General features: G+C 44.6%; 1 protein-coding gene across 1 annotated transcript in view; it reads left to right on the top strand.

Moving 5' to 3' along the window:
* LOC144595738 (contactin-associated protein-like 5) overlaps positions 1-22,978 on the top strand; it is a 644,436-nt gene that overhangs the window by 459,633 nt on the left and 161,825 nt on the right. The window contains exon 19 of the mRNA XM_078403317.1: positions 6,885-7,109. Coding sequence (XP_078259443.1) covers positions 6,885-7,109 — 225 coding nt within the window. The remainder of the gene's footprint in view (positions 1-6,884; positions 7,110-22,978) is intronic.

Here is a 22,978-nt window from a genome sequence, read left to right as displayed (position 1 = left end):
GGAACACGTTTCCTGCCTCTAACGTGTCCAACCCCTTAATAATCTTATACGTTTCGATAAGATCTCCTCTCATCAGATCTCCTCAATCCTGGTTAGGGGCACTGTCTATACAGAGTTTGTACATTCTCCCCGTGACCTGCATGGGTTTTCTCCGAGATCTTCGGTTTCTTCCCACACTCCAAAGACGTAAAGGTTTGTAGGTTAATTGGCTTTGTATATATATGAAGTGTATGCAGGATAGTGGTAGTGTCCAGGGATCGCTGGTCGGCATGGACTTAGCGGGCCAATGGGGCCTGTTTCCACGCTGTATCACTAAATTAAATTAAACTAACATATTCAAGGTTGTGATCAATGGATCATGTGGATTGATAGGGAAAGTGGACAAACACAACAATTCCCAAGATCTTTTTGAATGGTGGCACAGGCTGAAGAGCCGATTTGTCCTATTTCTATTTTATATAAAAAATAGGCTATATGGGGAATATAGTTAGACTGTAGTCAGAGAAAATGCTTCTTCCCCAGAGCCTTTACTTTCTCCCCTTCAAATGCATTTAGAATTCCTTTTTTTGAAAGATAATTCTTATTTCTCTTCCACCACTCTTTCATATAGTGAATTGCAGATCAAAGTAACTTGCAGCTAATAAAAAAATTCTGATGTAAAATACATGTGGGATCTAACCATAATTTTAGATTTTCACCGACTAACATTCGAGCATTCTAAACTATCACGGGTTACTTTTAACAATCCTCAATTTTGTAAACTGCACTATTTACTTCCACCTTCTTTAGTCTCTTGATGTAATATTTATTAAGTCACCAAACTTATCCCCATATCTGAGGAAGGGCGTGCTGGCTCTGGAGAGGGTCCAGAGGAGGTTTACAAGAAAGATTCCAGGAATGAGTGGGTTAGTATATGATGAGCGTATGACAGCACTGGGCCTCGACTCGCTGGAGTTTAGAAGATTGAGGGGGACATCATTGAAACTAGCAGAATAATGGAAGGCACAGATAAATTGGATGTGGAAAGGATGTTTCCATTGGTGGGGGAGTCTAGGACCAGAGGACATAGCCTCAGAATTAAAGGGCACTCTTTTAGAATGGAGGTGGGGAGGAACTTCTTTAGTCAGAGGGTAGTTAATCTGTGGAACTCATTGCCACAGAGGGCTGTGGAGGCCAAGTCTTTTAAGGCAGAGATAGACAAATTCTTGATTAGAACGATGTCAAGGGTTTTGGGGAGAAGGCAGGAAAATGGGATTAGGAAGCAGAGACCAGCCATGATGAATTGCGTAGTAGACTCAATGGCCGAATGGCCTAATTGTATTCCTATAACTTGTGAACTTATCAATAGACAATAGACAATAGGTGCAGGAGGAGGCCATTCAGCCCTTCGAGCCAGCACCACCATTCAATGTGATCATGGCTGATCATTCTCAATCAGTACCCTGTTCCTGCCTTCTCCCCATACCCCCTGACTCCGCTATCCTTAAGAGCTCTATCTAGCTCTCTCTTGAATGCATTCAGAGAATTGGCCTCCACTGCCTTCTGAGGCAGAGAATTCCACAGATTCAAAACTCTCTGACTGAAAAAGTTTTTCCTCATCTCCGTTCTAAATGGCCTACCCCTTAATCTTAAACTGTGGCCCCTTGTTCTGGACTTCCCCAACATTGGGAACATGTTTCCTGCCTCTAACGTGTCCAACCCCTTAATAATCTTATACGTTTCGATAAGATCCTTCTAAATTTCAGTGTATACAAGCCTAGTCGCTCCAGTCTTTCAACATATGACAGTCCCGCTATTCCGGGAATACAGGTAGCGTAAGGATTGTAGAGGCAGTGTTGTTAGTTTATTGGGCGAGTTGGCCGTGACTTTGACCTCCAAACTAGGGAGCCAGTGTAGACAACGCAATGACAACTGGAGAATTTATATTCAAGCAACTAAATAAATCTGGAATAATATACTGGTATCAGTAATATTGACCATGTTATTGACTGAATGTGTTTCCATTATCTATGCTGTTCAATATATAAGATATATTAGACATGCTGTTAACTCTTAAACATCTGAATGATGTGGGTTTAAACTAGGTAGTGGGGGGAGGGGTTGACAAATTGGGAATATGGAGATGGAGTTAAAGGGAAGCGAATACAGGAGAAATTGCAAAGGACTCTCGAATAAATGGGAATAAGGTGCCACCTATTGTCTATTGTCTATTGTATCTAGAATCGATGACTACAGAGCACTTGTTTGTTAACCCTTAATATCAGCTTTGATTCTTCAATGTCTGTTTTATTCCCCTTCCCCATGCTTGCCTCGTTAAAGGTTGCATTAGCTGGCAGCAGATTTAAACGGCCTGTTTTTCTATGAGTTGTAGGGTTTTCCGATTTTGTGTATATTTTTATTCGGCTGTTGCCTGGAACGGAAGGCTTTAGCTACAAGACAGTTGAGCATGAATAGGCGCATGAAATATTATAGCCATTGAGATATTCTAGCTATTACAGAAACAGTGGTGAGGGATAGGCAGATCAATGTTCTGGTGTACAGATGCTACAACGACGGTACATTGGCTCAGTGGTAGAGTTGCTGCCTTACAGCGCCAGAGTTCTGGGTTCGATCCTGACTATGGGTTTGTACATTCTCCCCATGACATGCGTGGATTTTCCATGGGTGCTCTGGATTCCTCCCACACTCCAAAGATGTAGAGGTTTGCAGGTACATTGGCTTGGTATAATTGTAAATTGTCCCTAGTGTGTGTGGGATAGTGTAAGTCTGCGGGGATCACCAGTCAGCATGGACCCGGTGGGCCGAAGGGCCTGTTTCTGCGTTGTATCTCTAAACTAAACTAAAAGTGTGATAAAGAGAGGTAAGGGAGTATTTTGATTCAGGAGAATCTCACGGCAGTAGACAACAAATTCCTGAAGAAACGTTCAGTGAGGTTACATGGGTAGAACTTGGGAATAAGGAGGGAGTGATCATTGCGATGGGATTGTTTTATTCTGGAACTAGTAAAATAGGGATACAGCAGGATCTTGATGAGCTGTTATATGAGATTAGTTTAGTTTAGTTTAGTTTAGAGACACAGTGCAGAAACAGGCCCTTTGGCCCACCAAGTCCTTGCCGACCGGCGATCCCCACACGTTAACACTAACCTACACATATTAGGGACAATTGACCATTTTTCCAAGCCAATTAGTCTACAAACCTGGATGTCTTTGGTGGGTGGAAACCGGAGCTCGTGGAAAAACCCCACGCTGTCACGGGGAGAATGTACAAACTCCGTACAGGCAGCACCCGTAGTCAGGATCGAACCTGGATTTCTGTCACAATAAGCCAGCACCTCTACTGCTGTGCAAAGTACATTTGCAGGTACTGTGCAAAGAAATAGCAAGGCAAGTGATTGATTAATCTTTAAGGCAAGGAAACAGGAATGCAAAACAAGTCAGTCGTGCTCAAATTGCAGAGAACTTTTGTGAGAACTCGCTTGGTTTAGACTCGAACAGCAAGGAAGGATAAACTTAACGTGGATAAACTTATCGACGGGATTGTTTTATCAGCACCACAAGCGAACTCTGTGACTGTAACCTATCTATGTCCACCTGCTCTTGGTAGTCACTACTCAGGCCAATCTTCGAGTCAGTCTCTGACCTGCATATCAACTGGAAAATAAGGAGTAAAAACACTTTACATCAGCAGGTGAACATAATTAAATTCACACCCTTGTGCTTTTCATCAATGTATTCCCAGGTAGAAGTTCATGTCGTATTAATGGTTAGTTTAATATTACAAATGCTAAAATAATCATCAATTAGCAATAACATGAATAATATATTTCTGCTGAGCTGATAGTGCCTGATGCTGTGAAGTATGGAGATGATTTCTGAGCAGTTTCCTATCGCGCAACCTTCATTTGCCGCGTCTGAAATATAAAGCAACACCATCCATTTACATTGCATGCATCTTTTATCATCAATTATTATTTTGCGCAGATTGGAAAGGAAGTCACAATGCCTTCAGGTAGCTTCGGGCATTTTCCTTTACGAAACCTCTCTGTATTCATTGTCACGATCCATTCTCACAACGGCAGAAACATCTGAGGAAATGCGTTTAAAATGCCCTGTCTCATGAAGAAAATTGGATGGACGATCTCTGAAACGACGCACACTGTAATTTATTTAAATTACTTTTACTTCAGCTCAACTTTCAATATGCAGACCCATAATATGGGCTCATGATGTATAATTGCCGGGCAATGTAAGACTCTCAAACTCCCTCTGTTATACAGAAACTAAAATTCAGAAGAATGAAGGGGGAAACCTCATTGAAGCGTACAGAATAGTGAAAGGCTTGGATAGAGTGGATGTGGAGAGGATGGTTCCACTCGTGGGAGAGTCAAGGTCTAGAGGCCATAGCCTTAGAATTAAAGGACGTTCTTTTAGGAAGGAGATGAGGAGGAATTTATTTAGTTGGAGGATGGTGAATCTGTGGAATCTTTGCCACAGGAGGCTGTGGAGGCCAAGTCAGTGGATATCTTTAAGGCACAGATAGATAGATTTTTGATTAGTACGTGTGTCAGGGATTATGGGGAGAAGGCAGGAGAATGGGTTTAGGAGGGAAAGGGAGATCAGCCATGATTGAATGGTGGGGTAGACTTGATGGGCCGAATGGACCAATTCTACTCCTATCACTTATAACCTTATGACCTTCCCTTGATTTTGAACAAAGGTTTGCAATTGCTGACAACTTCTCGATTTGATCTTTCACCAGTTCATTTGTTAAAAATGAGCAGAAGTTTACAAAGCACTGCATTTCGACAAGTTCAGCTTGTCCAGCATGTCAATGCCTCTATTAAAATGGTAACAGGCCCTATGATCCAACAGCTTGGAAACAGGCCCTTTGACCCAACTTGCCCACCCTGACCAGCATTGCCCCATCTACACTAGTCCCACCTACCTGCGCTTGGCCCATATCCCTCTTACGTAAATGTCAATAGTGCCTAACACATTATATACATTCTAGATAGTATTAAATTGTGTTTTTCTTCAATTATTTTGGCACACGTGCAAATGCTGGGTGCGGCACCTTACCACCTACACAAATATTGAGATGGATAGCAGTTCAACAAAAGAAAAGTCAAGTTAGAAATCTCTCTCAAGATGAGTTAGTATTTCCAATGCACTTTTAGTAAATGTCCAGTTGATGAACTGATAGAAAATGCAATATCCCATTGATTCCTTTGTCAGAATCTGCAACATTTAAAGCTTTACGTTGTTCACTTAAATTATTAAAACCCATTCCAGCTTTCTATCAGTTTACGACACCGAAATAGAACAATAGAATGCAAGATATTTATAAATTTCAGGGTTGGGATGAGATTTGCCTGGGGCAATACCGGCAGTCAATTTCACAATCCGAATAGTTTTCTCTTCCACTTAGCTTCAGTGGAAAGCAGCATCAGGCAAGAACTGTTTCGTTGAACACTTACGCTCAGTCCGCCGGGTTCTACGAGATCTCGAGGTTGCCAACCATTTCACCACTCCTTCCCATTCCCATGGGTTTGAAGAAGGGTCTTGACCCGAAACGTCACCCATTCCTTCTATCCAGAAGTAGGCATGCAGGTGCAGCAGGCAGTGAAGAAAGCGAATGGTATGTTGGCATTCATAGCGAGGGGATTTGAGTATAGGAGTAGGGAGGTTCTGCTGCAGTTGTACAGGGCATTGGTGAGACCGCACCTGGAGTATTGCGTACAGTTTTGGTCTCCTAATCTGAGGAAAGACATTCTTGCCATAGAGGGAGTACAGAGAAGGTTCACCAGATTGATTCCTGAGATGGCAGGACTTTCATATGAAGAAAGACTGGATAGACTCGGCTTGTACTCGCTGGAATTTAGAAGATTGAGGGGGGATCTTATAGAAACTTACAAAATTCTTAAGGGGTTGGACAGGCTAGATGCAGGGAGATTGTTCCCGATGTTGGGGAAGTCCAGAACAAGGGGTCACAGTTTAAGGATAAGGGGGAAGTCTTTTAGGACTGAGATGAGAACGGTTTTTTTTTCACACAGAGAGTGGTGAATCTGTGGAATTCTCTGCCGCAGAAGGTAGTTGAGGCCAGTTTATTGGCTATATTTAAGAGGGAGTTAGATGTGGCCCTTGTGGCTAAAGGGATCAGGGGGTATGGAGAGAAGGCAGGTACGGGATACTGAGTTGGATGATCAGCCATGATCATATTGAATGGCGGTGCAGGCTCAAAGAGCCGAATGGCCTACTCCTGCACCTATTTTCCATGCTTCTATGTTTCTAAGCTGCCTGTCCTGCTGAGTTATTCCAGCATTTTGGTGTAAACCAGCATCTGCAGTTCCTTCCTACCCATACTGACCTTTCTGTTCTGGGCCTCCTCCATTGCCAGAGTAAGGCCACATGTAAATTGGAGGAAAAGATGGCAAGGTGGTGCAGTGGTGGAGTTGCTGCCTTCCAGCACCGAAGACCCGGATTTGATCCTGACCATGGGGGCCGACTGTACAGAATTCGTACATTCTCAACTGTGGCTATGTGGGTTTTCACCGGGTGCTCCAGTTTTATCTCACATTCCAGAGATGTGCAGGTTTGTTGGTTAATTGGCTTCTAGAAATTGTCCCCAGTGTGTAGGGTAGAACTAGTGTACCAGGTGATCACTGGTCGGCTGGGCCGAAGGGCCTGTTTCCACATTGTATCTCTGATAGTAAAGGTAGAAGTCCAAATAATTAATATATTAAAAAAATATAGACTAGAATTGAACAAACCTGACTGTTTAAAAAAAAATCTACATCTGATTTTAAGTCAGATGAGTTCAACTCGGGTTATATAATTAATAACCTTATTAATTTTTATTCTGTCTTTTGTTTTATTGCTCAGAGATTTCTGCTTCCTTTGAGTCTGGAACATCATTGTTGTACACACTGCAGGAGCCTGTCACCGTTGTCAAGAATCTAAGTGATCTTACACCTGCTGCATCTTCAGAGCTCACCTTTTTAAGGGAAAATATTGCATTCAGTTTTCGAACTATGCACACCCCATGTATACTGCTTTATGTCAGTTCTTTCAATGAGGAATATATGGCTGTAACTCTCTCCAAAAATGGTAAGTTTGTCAAGCCTATCTATTTCTCGGCATTTGCCTTGTGATTTTAAAAATAAGATGGTACGCCACCGATTTTCCGGCACCCGTGGCTCCCCAAGAGCCTTGCCAGAATTATCCATTTTGCCGGACCAACAGAGGTCACAGCCATGGGGGAGGGAGATACCGGCTAGCCGATCGGCCACGATCGGTCAGCTATGGGAACAGATCTGTCGATTCCGGCTGGGCTGGAGTTCCAGGGGTCAAGTCAAGTCAAGTTTATTTGTCACATGCACATAAATGTGCAGTGAAATGAAAGATTACCCACAGTCCAACAACAAGAGCAATAAAAATAAGCAATAACACACACAATCAAACAAAAAGAAACATCCATCACAGTGAGTCTCCCTCCAGTCACCTCCTCACTGTGATGGAAGGCCAGAATGTCCTTTCTCTTCCCATGCCGTCTTCTCCCGCGGTCAGGCTGTTGTAGTTGCCACGTTCCAGGCCGCGCCGGACGGTGAATGGACCGCGGTGGGCCGACCCAAGCCCCGCGATCCGGGGAGGGCGAGGACGCTGCCGCTGCACGTCGGGGCGGTCGTGGCTCCCGACATTGAAGCCCCCGCCGGGCAGAGAAAATCCCGCGGCCTATTTCAGGCCGCGCCGGACGGTGAAAAGTCCGCGGCGGGCCGACCCAAGCCCCGCGACTCGTGGCGGGCGAAGACGCTGCCGCTGCCGAAGCTCCCGATGTCGGCTCCCACCCAGGGTTCTGCGAGCTTCCGACGTCCACACGGCCGGAGCCTCCACAGGCGAGTCCCAGATGGAGGCCGCCAATTTTCACGCAAATTTCACCCGCCGATCAGCTGCGGACGTCCCGATGAGGTTGATTAGCCACTTCACCCGGCCTAGGGGCCACATTTTCGGGGCAACTTTTGAGGGGGGAGCGGATTTCAAGTACGCTCTCTGAATTTTATCCGGTATAAAGGAGGTGTCAGACCACCTGTTGCTGGAAAATCGGTGGTATAATTGTGCTAAAAAAATATATGTCAATCATGGTTTTGCATTCACGGCTCTCTGAGGTACAAGTTCCAAAGATTCACAACCTTTGAGGTGATAAATTCCTCATCGTAGTCTTAAATGAACAACCTCTTATTCTGAGACCCCCGTACTAGGATCCCCCACTCAAGGGTAACATCCTGCAGCCTTTATCCTGAGCAGCTCTTCAGAATGTTATGTTTCAATACCATCATTGCTTTTAAGACCAGAATGTATGTACAATTTATTCAATCTTTCTCATCAGGTGATTTCTCATTCCACAAATGTATCTTCTGAACCCTTTCTGAACTGTTACCAAGGCATATTCTTCTTCTTTAATGTCAATGCTGCATTCCAGGTTCTTTACATTAGTAATATCATAAGATCGTAAGAGATAGGAGTAGAATTAGGCCATTCGGCCCATCAAGTTTACTCCGCCATTCAATCATGTTTGATCTATCTCTCCCTCCTAACCCCATTCTCCTGCCTTCTCCCCAAAACCCCTGACACCCGTACTAATCAAGAATCTATCTATCTCTGCCTTAAATATATCCACTGACTTTGAGCCACAGCCTTCTGTGACAAAGAATTCCACGGATTCCAACTGTTTCTTAAACCTTGGGGTAGTCCCAGCCTCAACAACCTCCTCTGGCAGCTTGTACCATGCACCCACCACCCTTTGTGTTAAAACATCAAGGGTTTACAATCAAGGGGTCACAGTCAAGGGATCACAATCGTTCTGTGGACTGGAAAATTGCAAATTTTACCACCCTCCTTCACCAAGGTGTTTACAGAGATATGGAGCATAAGAGCAAGAACATTTTTGTTAGTTTAGTTTAGTTTAGAGATACTGCTCGGAAACAGGACCTTCGGCCCACCGAGTATGCACAGGCCAGTGATCCCCACACATTAACACTATCCTACAATGGGGACATTTTTAACATTTATGCCAAACCACTTAACCTGCAAACCTGTACGTCTTTGGAGTGTGGGAGGAAACCGTAGATCCCGGAGAAAACCCACGCAGGTCCTGAGGAGAACGTACAAACTCCATACAGACAGCACCCATAGTCAGGATCGAACCTCGTTCTCTAGCACTGTAAGACAGCATCTCTACCGCTGTGCCACCGTGCAGTTGTGGTGCCAAGTGGCCACCCTTCCTTACAGTAACCATGCTGCGATCCCATGAAATAATGATTTTCACACGTCAAGTTTTCCTTGGTAATTTAGTGGAAATTAAGCTCCTACGTTTTGCCACAGTTTAAGCAATATTTTGCTTGCAACCTGAGGATATTTCATTGAGAGATGTTTTGCCCAAGGCCTCTGGGGAATATAACAGCCAACACTGCAATCTGTTGCTCTCTTCTTCAATGATCTTCATTGACTCTCTGTGGAGCCTGGGGCACTCAATGTTTATATTTCTGCTGGAAACCATCTGCAAAGCTGCTGGCGGACCTGGCTGTCAAATGTATCCGCAGTGCACCAAACCTTGTCAATACTTTTGACACTGGTTTGAGGTAGTTTTCGCCTTCTTTTGATACTGACATTCTCGACCTGACTCTCTCTCTCCAGTTTTATTGCTACCGCATGTTCTCCTTTCTATGGTTGACTACATTCTCAGTTCCCAGCTGTCTAAGGGTAATTGAATATGAGTTTAGTTTAGTTTAGAGATACAGCGTGGAAACGCGCCCTTCGGCCCACCGAGTCTGTGCAGACCAGTGATCACTATAATTCTATCCTACACATTAGGGACAATTTAGAGAAGCTAATTAACCTGCAAACCTGTACATCTTGTTAATGTGGGAGGTGACCCGAGCACCTGGAGAAAACCCACATGGTCACAGGGAGATTAAGAGTCAATGGTGGTTTATTTGACACTTATGCATTGCACAGCAATGTATATATTACACAAACTGGCACCGCCAATTTTGAAGCCATTATTCAAAGTCCAAAGTGCGATTGTACAATCTCTGTATCGACAGCACCCGTAGTCAGGATCAAACCCAGGTCTCTGGCACTGTAAGGCAGCAACTCTACCACTGGGCCACCGTACCACCCAGTTGATGCAGATTGGAATTTTATTTCGATTTGGAGGCACAAGAGACTTCAGATGCTGGAATCCAGACTGTAAACCTAAATGAAAAAATACGATGGAACTCAGCAGCAACTGTAGATGCAAAGGGATGGGTGATGTTTTAGATGTTGCTTGACCCTCTGAGTTCGTCCATTCATTGTTTTTTTGCTATTTTTTAAAAAAAATTGATTTGTAGTCTGACTCTCCTGAGTATAATTGGTTTTGCAAAGTGAGAGTTTGGGACTCGCTTTCCAGAAGCATAGTACGGGCAGTTATCCTCACCACATTTAAGGGCGGTCACGGTGGCACAGCGGTAGTGTTGCTGCCTTACAGCGAATGCAGCGCTGGACACCCGGGTTCGATCCTGACTATGGGTGCTGTCTGTGTGGAGTTTGTACGCTCTCCCCCTGACCTGCATGGGTTTTCTCCGAGATCTTTGGTTTTCTCCCACACTCGAAAGACGCATAGGTTTGTAGGTTAATTGACTTGGTAAATGTAAAAATTGTCCCTAGCGGGTGTAGGACGGTGTTGATGTGCGGGGATCGCTGGTCGGCGCGGACACGGAACGCCGAAGGGCCAGTTTCCACACTGTATCTCTAAACTAAATCTGGATTCGTGTGAAGAACCATACCAAACAAGGCAGTGCATCAAGACCTGGGAAATAAGATTGGCCAATATAGCACTTCGTAAGAAATGTAAGAGATGTCATGGCAAATGCATTTGACGTTTTATGTGCAGTTCTCGTCTCCACACTGCAGGAAGGATGCACTTAAACTAGAACGGGAGCAGAAAACATTCACAAGCGTATAGACAATAGACCATAGACAATAGGTGCAGGAGGAGGCCATTCGGCCCTTTGAGCCAGCACCGCCATTCAACGTGATCATGGCTGATCATTCTCAATCAGTACCCCGTTCCTGCCTTCTCCCCATACCCCCCTGACTCCGCTATCCTTAAGAGCTCTATCTAGCTCTCTCTTGAATGCATTTAGAGAATTGGCCTCCACTGCCTTCTGAGGCAGAGAATTCCACAGATTCACAACTCTCTGACTGAAAAGGTTTTTCCTCATCTCAGTTCTAAATGGCCTACCCCTTATTCTTAAACTGTGGCCCCTTGTACTGGACTCCCCCAACATTGGGAACATGTTTCCTGCCTCGAACGGGTCCAACCCCTTAATAATCTTATACCGTATTGCCTGGATTGTAGGGCTTAACCTACCAGGCTTGACTTTCTGCAGGGAAAATTAAACATGATTACTCAATGGCTCATTGGTTCTTTTTATACCAAGGTCCAGTGGAATTATTTTTTTGCATGCAGCTCTGCAAGATTATTGCCTTATACGGTGGCATATCTGTAGAGCTGCTGCCTTACATCGCCGGAGACCCGGCTCGATCTTGACTACGGGTACGAGGTGATACGTTCTCCCCATAACTTGCACGGGTTTTCTACGCGATCTTCGATTTCCTCCCACATTCCAAATACGTACAAGTTTTGTAGGCTAAATGTCAATTGGCCATAGTGTGTGTAAGATCGTGTTAGTGGGCGGGGATCACTGGTCGGTGCGGACTCGGTGGGCCGAAGGGCCTATTTTCGCTCAGTTTCTCTAAACTAATACAAAAAATAAGTGCAATCCCCGATTCAGTACAGAATGTACGGAAACAGCCCGCTGAGACCATATGCAAGAGCCGCAAGGTTTTAGTGCCATATTCAAAGTCCCAGCTGCAGCTAGCCATAGACAATAGACAATAGACATAAAGACTAATTGCAGCCATCACCTCCATCCAATACGTAGTTTTAGTGGGATTTAGTGGGATTTAACGGCACGGTGGCGCAGCGGTAGAGTTGCTGCCTTGCAGCGAATGCAGCGCCGGAGACTCTGGTTCGATCCTGACTACGGGCGCCGTCTGTGCGGAGTTTGTACGTTCTCCCCGTGACCTGCGTGGGTTTTCTCCGAGATCTTCGGTTTCCTCCCGCACTCCAAAGACGTACAGGTATGTAGGTTAATTGACTGGGTAAATGTAAAAATTGTCCCTAGTGTGTGTAGGATAGTGTTAATGTGCGGGGATCGCTGGGCGGCGCGGACTCGTTGGGCCGAAGGGCCTGTTTCAGCGCTGTATCTCTAAATCTAAAAAAAAAAAAATCATCTGGAAGTGATTGCTGGCATCATTCATTCTGAGGGAAACAGAAGTCAACCCGTGCAGAGCTAATTTTTTATAATGCCAAACTATCCAGTGCTAAGATATATTTGATCATGTATTTCTTTACTGAATAGTTTTGCAGTCTCAGCAGACCCTAATAGAAATGGTGGAGATGAACAGCCTTGTTTTACCGAAGGTAGACACAAAGTGCTGGAGTAACTCAGCGGGCCAGGCCTCATCTCTGAGAAAAAGGACATGGGTGTCGTTTCAGGTCAATAGACAATAGACAAATAGGTCAGAGCCCTTCTTGAGACTGCATGAAGGCTCTCGACCCAAAACGTCATCCATTCTTTTCCTCCTGGAATGCTCCCTTACCCATTGATTTACTCCAGCATTGTTTACCCATCATTGGGATATACCCGCGTATGTAGGTCCTTTCTGCACAGTCTTCTTTTACCTCTGGACTCTTTCTATTAAAAGTACTTCCACAATACTGTTGAGTAGAGAATTCAAGGAATGTGATCCACCTTTGATGAAGGAACGTCAAAGTCTGCATCATGTCATCTTGCTAGTATTCCCATGTGCCTGCTGTCCTTGTCTTTTGTGATAAAGATCATGGGTATGGGATGTGTGTCAGAGTGCCCCAGGCCAGTAAGGTTTCTTGGACTGTACACACTGCAACCACTGTGTTTAGAGTTTAGTGTTCAGAGAAACTACGCGGAAACTGGCCCTTCGGCCCACCGAGTCCACGCCGACCAGAGATCCCCGCTTACTAGCACTATCCTACACACACAATTTACATTTCATACCAAGCCAATTAACCTACAAAACCTGCATGTCTTTGGAGTGTAGGAAAATAACTGCAGATGCTGGTACAAATCGAAGGTATCACAAAATGCTGGAGTAACTCAGCAGGTCAGGCAGCATCTAGGAGAGAGGGAATGGGTGACGTTTCGGGTCGACATCCTTCTTCAGACTGAAGAAGGGTCTCGACCCGAAACGTCACCCATTCCCTCTCTCCTAGATGCTGCCTGACCTGCTGAGTTGCTCCAGCATTTTGTGATACCTTCCTTTGTATGTCTTTTGTAAGGGGTTTCTGCGCCGAGCTTTCGCCCGACCTAAGGTCCCCGTGCCTTGCTCTGATCCCTTGACCAGGCCGCGCACACTGGTTCCCCGTGAGTGGTTCGACCCACTCACCCCCTACGGTTCTAGACACTGGAGCGTTGATAGTGCAGAAAAACTCAACCAGACCGGATTTGAAGACCAGGGTTTAAATGGAAAAGGCTTTTATTGTGCACTTGGGACTATTGTCCATGAATACTTATACACAGTTCTATTAGACATATGCATAATTACACGAATACTTAGACACAGTTCTAAACGACATATGCATAACTACACGAATACTTAGACACAGTTTTATTAGACATATTCTTGACTGTAAGATGGGGAACGTACGACACATCGCAAAATTGACCAACACATATTCATTTACATACCCACGTTTATTCAAACCACCCTCCCCTCTACACTAAAACTATGTCCAGGATGTGCAGGATCGGGGTACATGCTCACCATGGGGCTATTACTGGGGTTACTCGCTGTTCGTGCTGCTTCTCCGCTGTTCTCCGTGAGGGTCGTGCTTGTTCCGTGAGTTTCTTCCTTCCGTTCTTCTCGGTGAGTCTCCGTTCTCCGTGCCGTTTGTTACCTCCTCTGACTTCTGTCTTGGCTGCCTTTCTTGCCTGTCTTTTCTTCTTGAGTTTTAAAACCCAAAAATCGTGGCCAGTTATACTAATCCTGACCCGTCCTATCTCCCGCCAGATCTCGGGATCTCTTTGATTCAAAGATGGGTATTTGAGTTTTCTCTCTGATCTGCGCTATGTCCGGGGGTACCGGTAATGGCCAGACGGTCTGTTAATCTGTTTCTCGTTGAGAGGTGATGGGTTTAACTGGTTTCCCATCTCCTACCAGGTAGGTTTCTATGGGCTATTGTGCCCCCTTAACGAGATTAACTGTGTAGGTCGGCTTGGGGCATTGTGAGTATGCTGATGTCTGGACTTCGACCTGGTTTCGCAGGTTTCTGCACGGCCAATATCCATCGATTGTTCTGGCCGTGGCTTTGCAGAAACCTAGAGACTGGGCTGTAAGGTTTTTGCTTTTGTGGCTGGTCACGAGGTCCCGCGGCCATCTTAGGAGGACCCACGGATTGTGACATCCCTTGGTAAACTGACCGCAGCCTTTCTCCGCTATCAGCCCCAGTCTCCCGTTTAAAATGTCCAAACTGCAGCTCTTTGGTTTGGTGTTGATTGCAGAATGAGGGAAAACTTCTCAAATCTTACACTTTGGAGTGTGGGAGGAAACCGAAGATCTCGAAGAAAACCCACGCGATCATGGGGAGATAGTACAAACTCCATACAAACAGCACCCGTGGTCGGGCTTGAACCCGGGTCTCTGGCGCTGTAAGGCAGCAGCTCTACCGCTGTGCCACCATGCCGCCCTGTGCCTGGGCCTGCGCCCTTTACCAAATCCAATTAACCTATCAACCTGTACGTCTTTGTAGTGTGGGGGCAACCGCAGAAAACCCCATGCAACTCTACCGCTGTGTCACCACTACCGCCCCGAAATGGCATTCGAGTTGTGAGCTGAGAGCTGCTCCAGTACTTATCGCTGTTGAAATGTTAGCGGGATTTGAGACACTTTAAAAATAAGCAAATTATAAATGATCTTTAAGCCCAAGCATAGATTTCAACTCTTGGTGACAGAAGAGAGACACTGATTAGAGGCACTTGTGCAGTCCGTGAATAGACTCAAGCTGGAGACAGGGGCATAAGTAATGACTCTGGTGAAAACTGTCATGAGTATAGTTTCTCAAGTTAATATTCACTGCCCGTATACAGTATAAAGGCAGAATTGGTTCACGAATAGAGTCATAGAGTCATAGAGTCATAGAGTGTCACAGTGTGGAAACAGGCCCTTCGGCCCAACTTGCCCACACCGGCCAACTGCACTACACTAGTCCCACCTGCCTGAGCTTGGTCCATATCCCTCCAAACCTGTCCTATCCATGTACCTGTCTAAATGTTTCATAAACATTGGGATAGTCCCAGCCTCAACTACCTCCTCTGGCAGCTTGGTCCATACACCCACCACCCTTTGTGTGAAAAAGTCACCCCTCAGATTCCTATTAAAACTTTTCCCCTTCACCTTGAACCTATGTCTTCTAGTCCTCGATTCACCTACTGTGGGCAAGAGACTCTGTGCAATTCCAAACTGTTTTCCAGTTGCGTGCTTTATATACCAGTACTCCGCTGAAAAGAGACTTTCTGTGACATGGTAGAAAGAGCCCAAGGCATTAAAGTCAGGTGAGATGGCCTCTGGTGCTACTGCCAGCTTTGTCTGGATATCAAATTACTGCATATAATGTAGCCTCTTGCGATTCACAGCCTTGGTTCAGAATTAGCGCCATCTCTTCTGAGAGGCAAATGTTGAATGTGATCCGGTACAAAGTTAAAATGCCTAACAACAAGACTTCCACGTAAACGGGGATGAGTAATGCCCCACATTGCAGGTGAGGCTGTGTGGAGAACGTACAAACTCCATTCAGATAAGCACCCATGGTCAGGATGGAACCCGGGTCTCTGGCGCTGTAAGGCAGTAGCTCTACCGCTACGCAACCGTGCCGCCCTTGTCATGTGTACTGGTAATAGAACAAATACATTCTTATCTGCTGCACCTTTACAGGCCCATTAACACAAAAACACACAAATAAATATACAATTATTAGTAATACAATAAATTAATAATCAGTCGGTATCCTTCTCTCGGTTGACTGCATGGTCCCTTTGAGCGCTTCGTAGGACATGACAGGAACACTTGCAGTTCTGCATAGGCCACACTGGGGAACAGTTTCAGAACTATTTGGGCAGTAAGATACCTTCTTTAGTTTAGGTTAGTTTATTATTGTCACATGTATCGAGGTACAGTGAAAATCTTTTTTGTTGCGTGCTCTCCAGTCAGCAAAAAGACTATACATGAAGGCGTCCACAATGTACAGATACAGGATGAAGGGAGTAATGTTTGGGGCAAGATAAGCTCCAGTAAAGTCCGATTAAAGACAGTTTGGGAATCTCCAGTGTGATAGGTGGTAGATCAGGACTGCTCTCTAGTTGTTGACAGGATGGTTCAGTTGGGAAGAAACTGTCCCTAAATCTGGAGGTGTGTTCTATAGACAATAGACAATAGACAATTGGTGCAGGAGGAGGCCATTCGGCCCTTCAAGCCAGCACCCCCATTCAATGTGATCATGGCTGATCTTTTTCAATCAGTACCCCGTTCCTGCCTTCTCCCCATACCCCCTGACTCCGCTATCCTTAAGAGTTCTATCCAGCTTTCTCTTGAATGCATTCAGAGAATTGGCCTCCACTGCCTTCTGAGGCAGAGAATTCCACAGATTCACAACTCTGACTGAAAAAGTTTTTCCTCATCTCCGTTCTAAATGGCCTACCCCTTATTCTTAAACTGTGGTTCCTTGTTCTGGACTCCCCCAACATTGGGAACATGTTTCCTGCCTCTAACGTGTCCAACCCCTTAATAATCTTATACGTTTCGATAAGATCTCCTCTCAGCCTTCTAAATTCCAGTGTATACAAGCCTAGTCGCTCCAGTCTTTCAACATATGATAGTCCCGCCATTCCGGGAATTAACCTAGTAAATCTACGCTGCACGCCCTCAATAGCAAGAATATCCTTCCTCAAATCTCTGTACTTCTTGCCCGATGGGAGAGGGTAGAAGAGGATTGAACTAAAGCTCAACTAAGAACTGAACTAAACTGTGACTTGCTTTTTAACACTAGTAAACCATTTGCAATTCCTTCGAAAATTAGCAAATGAGAAGTTTCAGGACTTGTGAGAAATTGCTGTTCAAAAATCATGTAGAATTATGTAATGTTAGGATTTTTGGATGGCATTGACGAATGATAAATTATGGAAACACTTGATCAATTTCAAATAATTTCTATATTTTACATGTATTAAAGCATCAGTAGTATTATTTCAAGACAATATTTCAGCAAAATCTAATTTAGCCTATAATTTCTACGAGTGAAAACGTATTTCTAAAATGCTGTATTTGTTTAATTGAAGTCAACATATTGCAAGTGGTTTATTGTCAATTGTCAACTATGTGAAATCTTTCATAAGACTTTGGTTATTGTTTTGCACATTTCACAGACAAATAGCAAACAATCTTTATTGAAGACTGATTAAATAAATCAAACTATTTGACAGCGCACATCAAACGTTTATCTAATAAACTTACATAAGGCTCTATTTTTAAATTTGTGACTTATACAACCATTAATAATATCGCTGGAAAAATCCTTGACCGGATTTTGCTGGCTTTACTTTGCATTTAACGTTATTCCCTTATATATCTATGCACTGTGTAAATGGATCGATTGTAATCTGCTTTCTGCTGACTGGTTAGCACGCAACAAAAGCTTTTCTCTGTACCTCGGTACGTGTGACGATAATCTAAACTAAACTGAGACGTCACCTCTCCATGTTCCTCATAGATGCTGCCTGACCCGCTGAGTTACCCCAGCACTTTGCCATCATTGTATTGGAAGTGGGTGCCATTTAAACCAAATGGAAAAGTTTGCAGAAAAAAAAGGTCTAATATTTAGAATTTAACTCCATACCTCCATGGAAAATATGGGCTTATATTCGCTGGAATTTAGAAGGATGAGAGGGGATCTTACAGAACCATGTACAATTCTTGAGGGATTGGACAGGCTAGATGCAGGAAAAATGTTCCCAATGTTGGGGAAGTCCAGAACCAGGGGTCACAGTTTAAGAATAAGAGTTAGGCCATTTAGGACTGAGATGAGGAAAAATCTTTTCACCCAGAGAGTTGTAAATCTGTGGAATTCTCTGCCGCAGAAGACAGTGGAGGCCAATTCACTGGATGTAATCAAGAGAGAGTTAGGTAAGCTCTTAGGGCTAACGGAATAAAAGGAAATGGGGAGAAAGCAGGAACGTGGAACTGATTTTGGATGATCAGCCATGATCATATTGAATGGCGGTGCTGGCTCAAAGGGCTGAATGGCCTTCTCCTGCACCTATTTTCTATGTTTCTATGAAAACTATCACTGTATTTGTGCTCACATTTTAGTTGGACTTATAGTTCTAACTGAGGAAGGACATCAACTCCCAATGAACTGCTCTGCCATTTAATTAGATCAGGACTGAGCCATCCATCTTACTTCCTTGCACCGACCTCATTGCATTCACACCTCACATAAATCTCTTTAACACTACAGATATCATGCTGATGTTCATTACCAATAAAACCACTCCTTGTTTGTACAATTTGTTATACCACGCTGATACAAACATAACTCCCACATCATGCTTAATCAAAAGCAAAGATTGAAGTGGAATCCAAGAATCCGAGCAGACAAGGCCACCAGCTGAAGTTTATACTTCACAGAAACATAGAAAACAGGTGCAGGAGTAGGCCACTCGGCCCTTCGAGCCAGCACCGCCATTCAATATGATCATGGCTGATCATATCATATCATATCATATCATATATATACAGCCGGAAACAGGCCTTTTTGGCCCACCAAGTCCGTGCCGCCCAGCGATCCCCGTACATTAACACCATCCTACACCCACTAGGGACAATTTTTACATTTACCCAGCCAAATTAACCTACATACCTGTACGTCTTTGGAGTGTGGGAGGAAACCGAAGATCTCGGAGAAAACCCACGCAGGTCACGGGGAGAACGTACAAACTCCTTACAGTGCAGCACCCGTAGTCAGGATCGAACCTGAGTCTCCGGCGCTGCATTCGCTGTAAAGCAGCAACTCTACCGCTGCGCTACCGTGCCGCCCATCCAGAATCAGTACCCTGTTCCTGCTTTCTCCCCATATCCCTTGATTCTGTTAGCCCAAAGAGCTAAATTTAACTCTCTCTTTTGAATACATTGGCCTCCACTCCCTTCTGTGGCAGCAAATTGCACAGATTCACATCTCTCTGGATGAAACTTTTTTTCCTCACCTCAGTCCAAAATGGCCGACCCCCTTATTCATAAACTGTGGCCCCTGGTTCTGGACTCCCTCAACATCGGGAACATTTTTCCTGCATCTAGCCTGTCCAATCCCTTAAGAATTTTTAACCAACGAAGCCTCCTCAATCTCAATTAGTATGAAATCCAAGACCGCTGCCAGGGATCAAACGAATGTTTCTTCTGAAGTGTTGTTACTGCGGCGTAAGAACACCAGCTGAAGGTTTGCACAACCATCAGGCTGAATGAGCTGACATGCTGCAGAATAATTGCCACTACTGTGTCACCTTCTGATTGAATACTCCATCTACAGTGTTCGCCAATGCAGCATTCGAAGCAGCATTCAGCTTTTGCAACTGCAGCCGTCAGAAAGCATTCCGCAGAAAGCATTTGATCGGGATGCGTCGCAGCTTGCTTTGGGAACAGCTCCATCCAGGACTGAAAGGAATTGCAGAGAAAATTGTGGACGCAGCCCAGACCATCACGCAAACCGACTTCCCTTCCCTTCCATTGAATCCATTTTATACCTCACACTGCCTCGACAAGGCCAGCAGCATAATCAAGGATAAGTCGCACCCTGGCCACTCCCTCATCTCCTCTCTTCCATCGGGCACAAGGTGTAGAAGTGTGAAACGCACACCTCTAGATTCAGGGACAGTTTCTTCCCAGCTGTTATCAGGCAACTGGACCATCTTACCAACAACTAGTGAGCAGTCCTGAACCACTACCTACCTCATTGGAGACCCTCGGACTATCTTTGATAGGACAAGTCTGAAGAAGGATTCCCAATTGAAACGTCCGCTGTTCCAGGTGTCAACTTCTCTACATCGGCGAGAGTAAGCGCAGGCTCGGCGATCGTTTCACTAAAAATCCGCTGTTCCAGGTGTCAACTTCTCTACATTGGCGAGACAAAGCGCAGGCTCGGCGATCGTTTCGCTAAACACCTCCTCTCAGTCCATCTTAACCTACTTGATCTCCCGGTGGCTCCGCACTTCAACTCCCCCTCCCATTCCCAATCTGACCTTTCTGTCCTGGGCCTCCTCCATTGTCAGAGTGAGGCCCAGCGCAAATTGGAGGAACAGCACCTCATATTTCGCTTGGGTAGTTTACTGAAGAAGTAGTTTACCTCGACCCGAAACGTCACCCATTCCTTCTCTCCCGAGATGCTGCCTGACCCGCTGAGTTACTCCAGCATTTTGTGTCTACCGTAAACAAAACTAAATGTGATTAGTGTGAATCATGTAGACAAACTAAAAGATCAGCATGAAACTGGTCGGCCTATGTCTCTGTGAAAGGCTAACTGGATAGATTTTATTGCCTTGAGCTAAAGTTTTGAATCCCATTCCTGGCAGCACACTGCTATTTTTATTCCTTGATTACAGGATTTATTTCGAGAGAGTGCAGAACACTTTATGACACCCTTGTCGAAAAGAAACTTTTTGCACAGTATTTGTGAATGAATTCACTCTTTTCGGGTAGGAAAGGCTCAGTTAATTTTTGTCTATCCTGTTAGTTATAAACTCAGTCAATCATTGTATCAGGCAACAACATTGATAGAGAATTGACAGAAATTGACAATTAAAAAAAAAAAAATCTTCAGTATAATCCAGCATCTACAGTTCCTTCATATAAAGCATAAAGACAATGTTCCCTTTATTTTATTTCACTAAGTTGATCAAAACACCTTTTATAATGTGTTTTCTGGTGTCTTAACATTTCTAAAGACTTTTACCATAATTTTCATTACACTAACATTTTAATTTCCAGCAGTTTGTGAAATTTTTGCATGGGAATGTTAGAGACTGTTTATCAAGGTTAAGATAGACAGATTCTTGATTAATACGGGTGTCAGGGGTTATGGCGAGAAGGCAAGAGAATGGGATTAGGACGGAGAGATGGATCAGCCATGAATGAATGGCGGAGCAGAATTGATGGGCCGAATGGCCTCATTCTGCTCCTAGAACATAGCAACATGAAAAATCTCAAGCCTTCCATTGTACATTGTGGATAGCGTTAAGATTTTTTAGATTTAGATTTAGAGATACAGCGCGGAAACAGGCCCTTCGGCCCACCGAGTCCGCGCCGCCCAGCGATCCACGCAAATTAACACTATCCTACACACACTAGGGACAATTTTTACATTTACCCAGTCAATTAACCTACATACCTGTACGTCTTTGGAGTGTGGGAGGAAACCGAAGATCTCGGAGAAAACCCACGCAAGTCACTGGGAGAACGTACAAACTCCGTACAGACGGCGCACATAGTCAGGATCGAACCAGAGTCTCCGGCGCTGCATTCGCTGTAAGGCAGCAACTCTTATAAAGAATCTACATTGGAGCTCTGCTGCAACATGGTTAATATATCTCTCATTTTTTAATTGATCTTCAGTTCCACTGCTTACAGATAGAGGGGTGGTACAGTGGAGCAGTTGGTAGAGCTGCTGCCTCACAATGCCAGAGACCCGGGTTCGATCCCGACTTTGTGTGCTGTCTGTGTGGAGTTTGCACATTCTCCTTGTGACCGTGTGTGCTTCCTTCATCCCTAAGGTGTGTGAATTTGTAGCTTAATTGACCTCTGTAGCATTGACCCCAGCATAGAACTAGTGCGAGCAAGTGATTGAAGGTTGGCATGGACTCGGTGGGCAGAAGGGCCCATTTCCAAGCTGTATCTCTAAACTAAACTCTAAATATGCTCATGCAACGGTAGAATTGCTGCCTTAAAGCAACAGAGACCCAGGTTCAATCCAGTCTATGGGTGCTGTCTATACAGAGTTTGCATATTCTCCCCTTGACTGCGTGGGTTTTCTCCGGGTGCTTTGGTTTCCTCCCACACTCCAAAGATGTACAGGTTTGTAGGTTAATTTGTTTCTGTAAAATTGTAAATTGTACCTAGTGTTTAATAGAATGAGATGAATTCATGTATTCAAGAGAGAGTTAGATGTAGCTCTTAGGGCTAACGGTATCAGAGGATATGGGGAGAAAGCAGGAACGGGGTACTGATTTTGGATGATCAGCCATGATCATATTGAATGGCAGTGCTGGCTCCAAGGGCCGAATGGCCTACGCCTCCACCTATTTTCTGTTTCTATGCTTCTAGTGTGTAGCATAATGCTATTGTACAGGGATCGCTGGTCAGCGCGGACTTGGTGGGTCGAAGGGCCTGTTTCATGCTGTACATCTAAACTAAACTAAACACTATGGAAGAAGGTTTTCTTTATTCTTATGTACTATACACATATGAGAGTGTAGGAAAATTACTGCAGATGCTGGTACAAATCGAAGATATTTATTCACAAAATGCTGGAGTAACTCAGCAGGTCAGGCAGCATCTCAGGAGAGAAGGAATGGGTGACGTTTCGGGTCGAGGCCCTTCTTCGGACTGAAGGATATAAACATATGAAGAACTATACACACATGAGAGTTCATGGACAAATGTACTAAAGTCAGCGGAACCAAATGTGGAACAGATACACAAACCAAATGTAGGCCCTGCAGTCCACTCTCATTAACCATTCTTTGTGGAGAAAATGTTTTCCTTAAACTCGTTCATCTGTGCTCACCTCGAAGACACAT

The sequence above is a fragment of the Rhinoraja longicauda genome, chromosome 8, assembly GCF_053455715.1.
Source record: "Rhinoraja longicauda isolate Sanriku21f chromosome 8, sRhiLon1.1, whole genome shotgun sequence".
NCBI classification, from domain to species: domain Eukaryota; kingdom Metazoa; phylum Chordata; class Chondrichthyes; order Rajiformes; family Arhynchobatidae; genus Rhinoraja; species Rhinoraja longicauda.
Note: the sequence above shows the minus strand (reverse complement) of the source record. Positions and strands in the feature narration are given on the sequence as shown.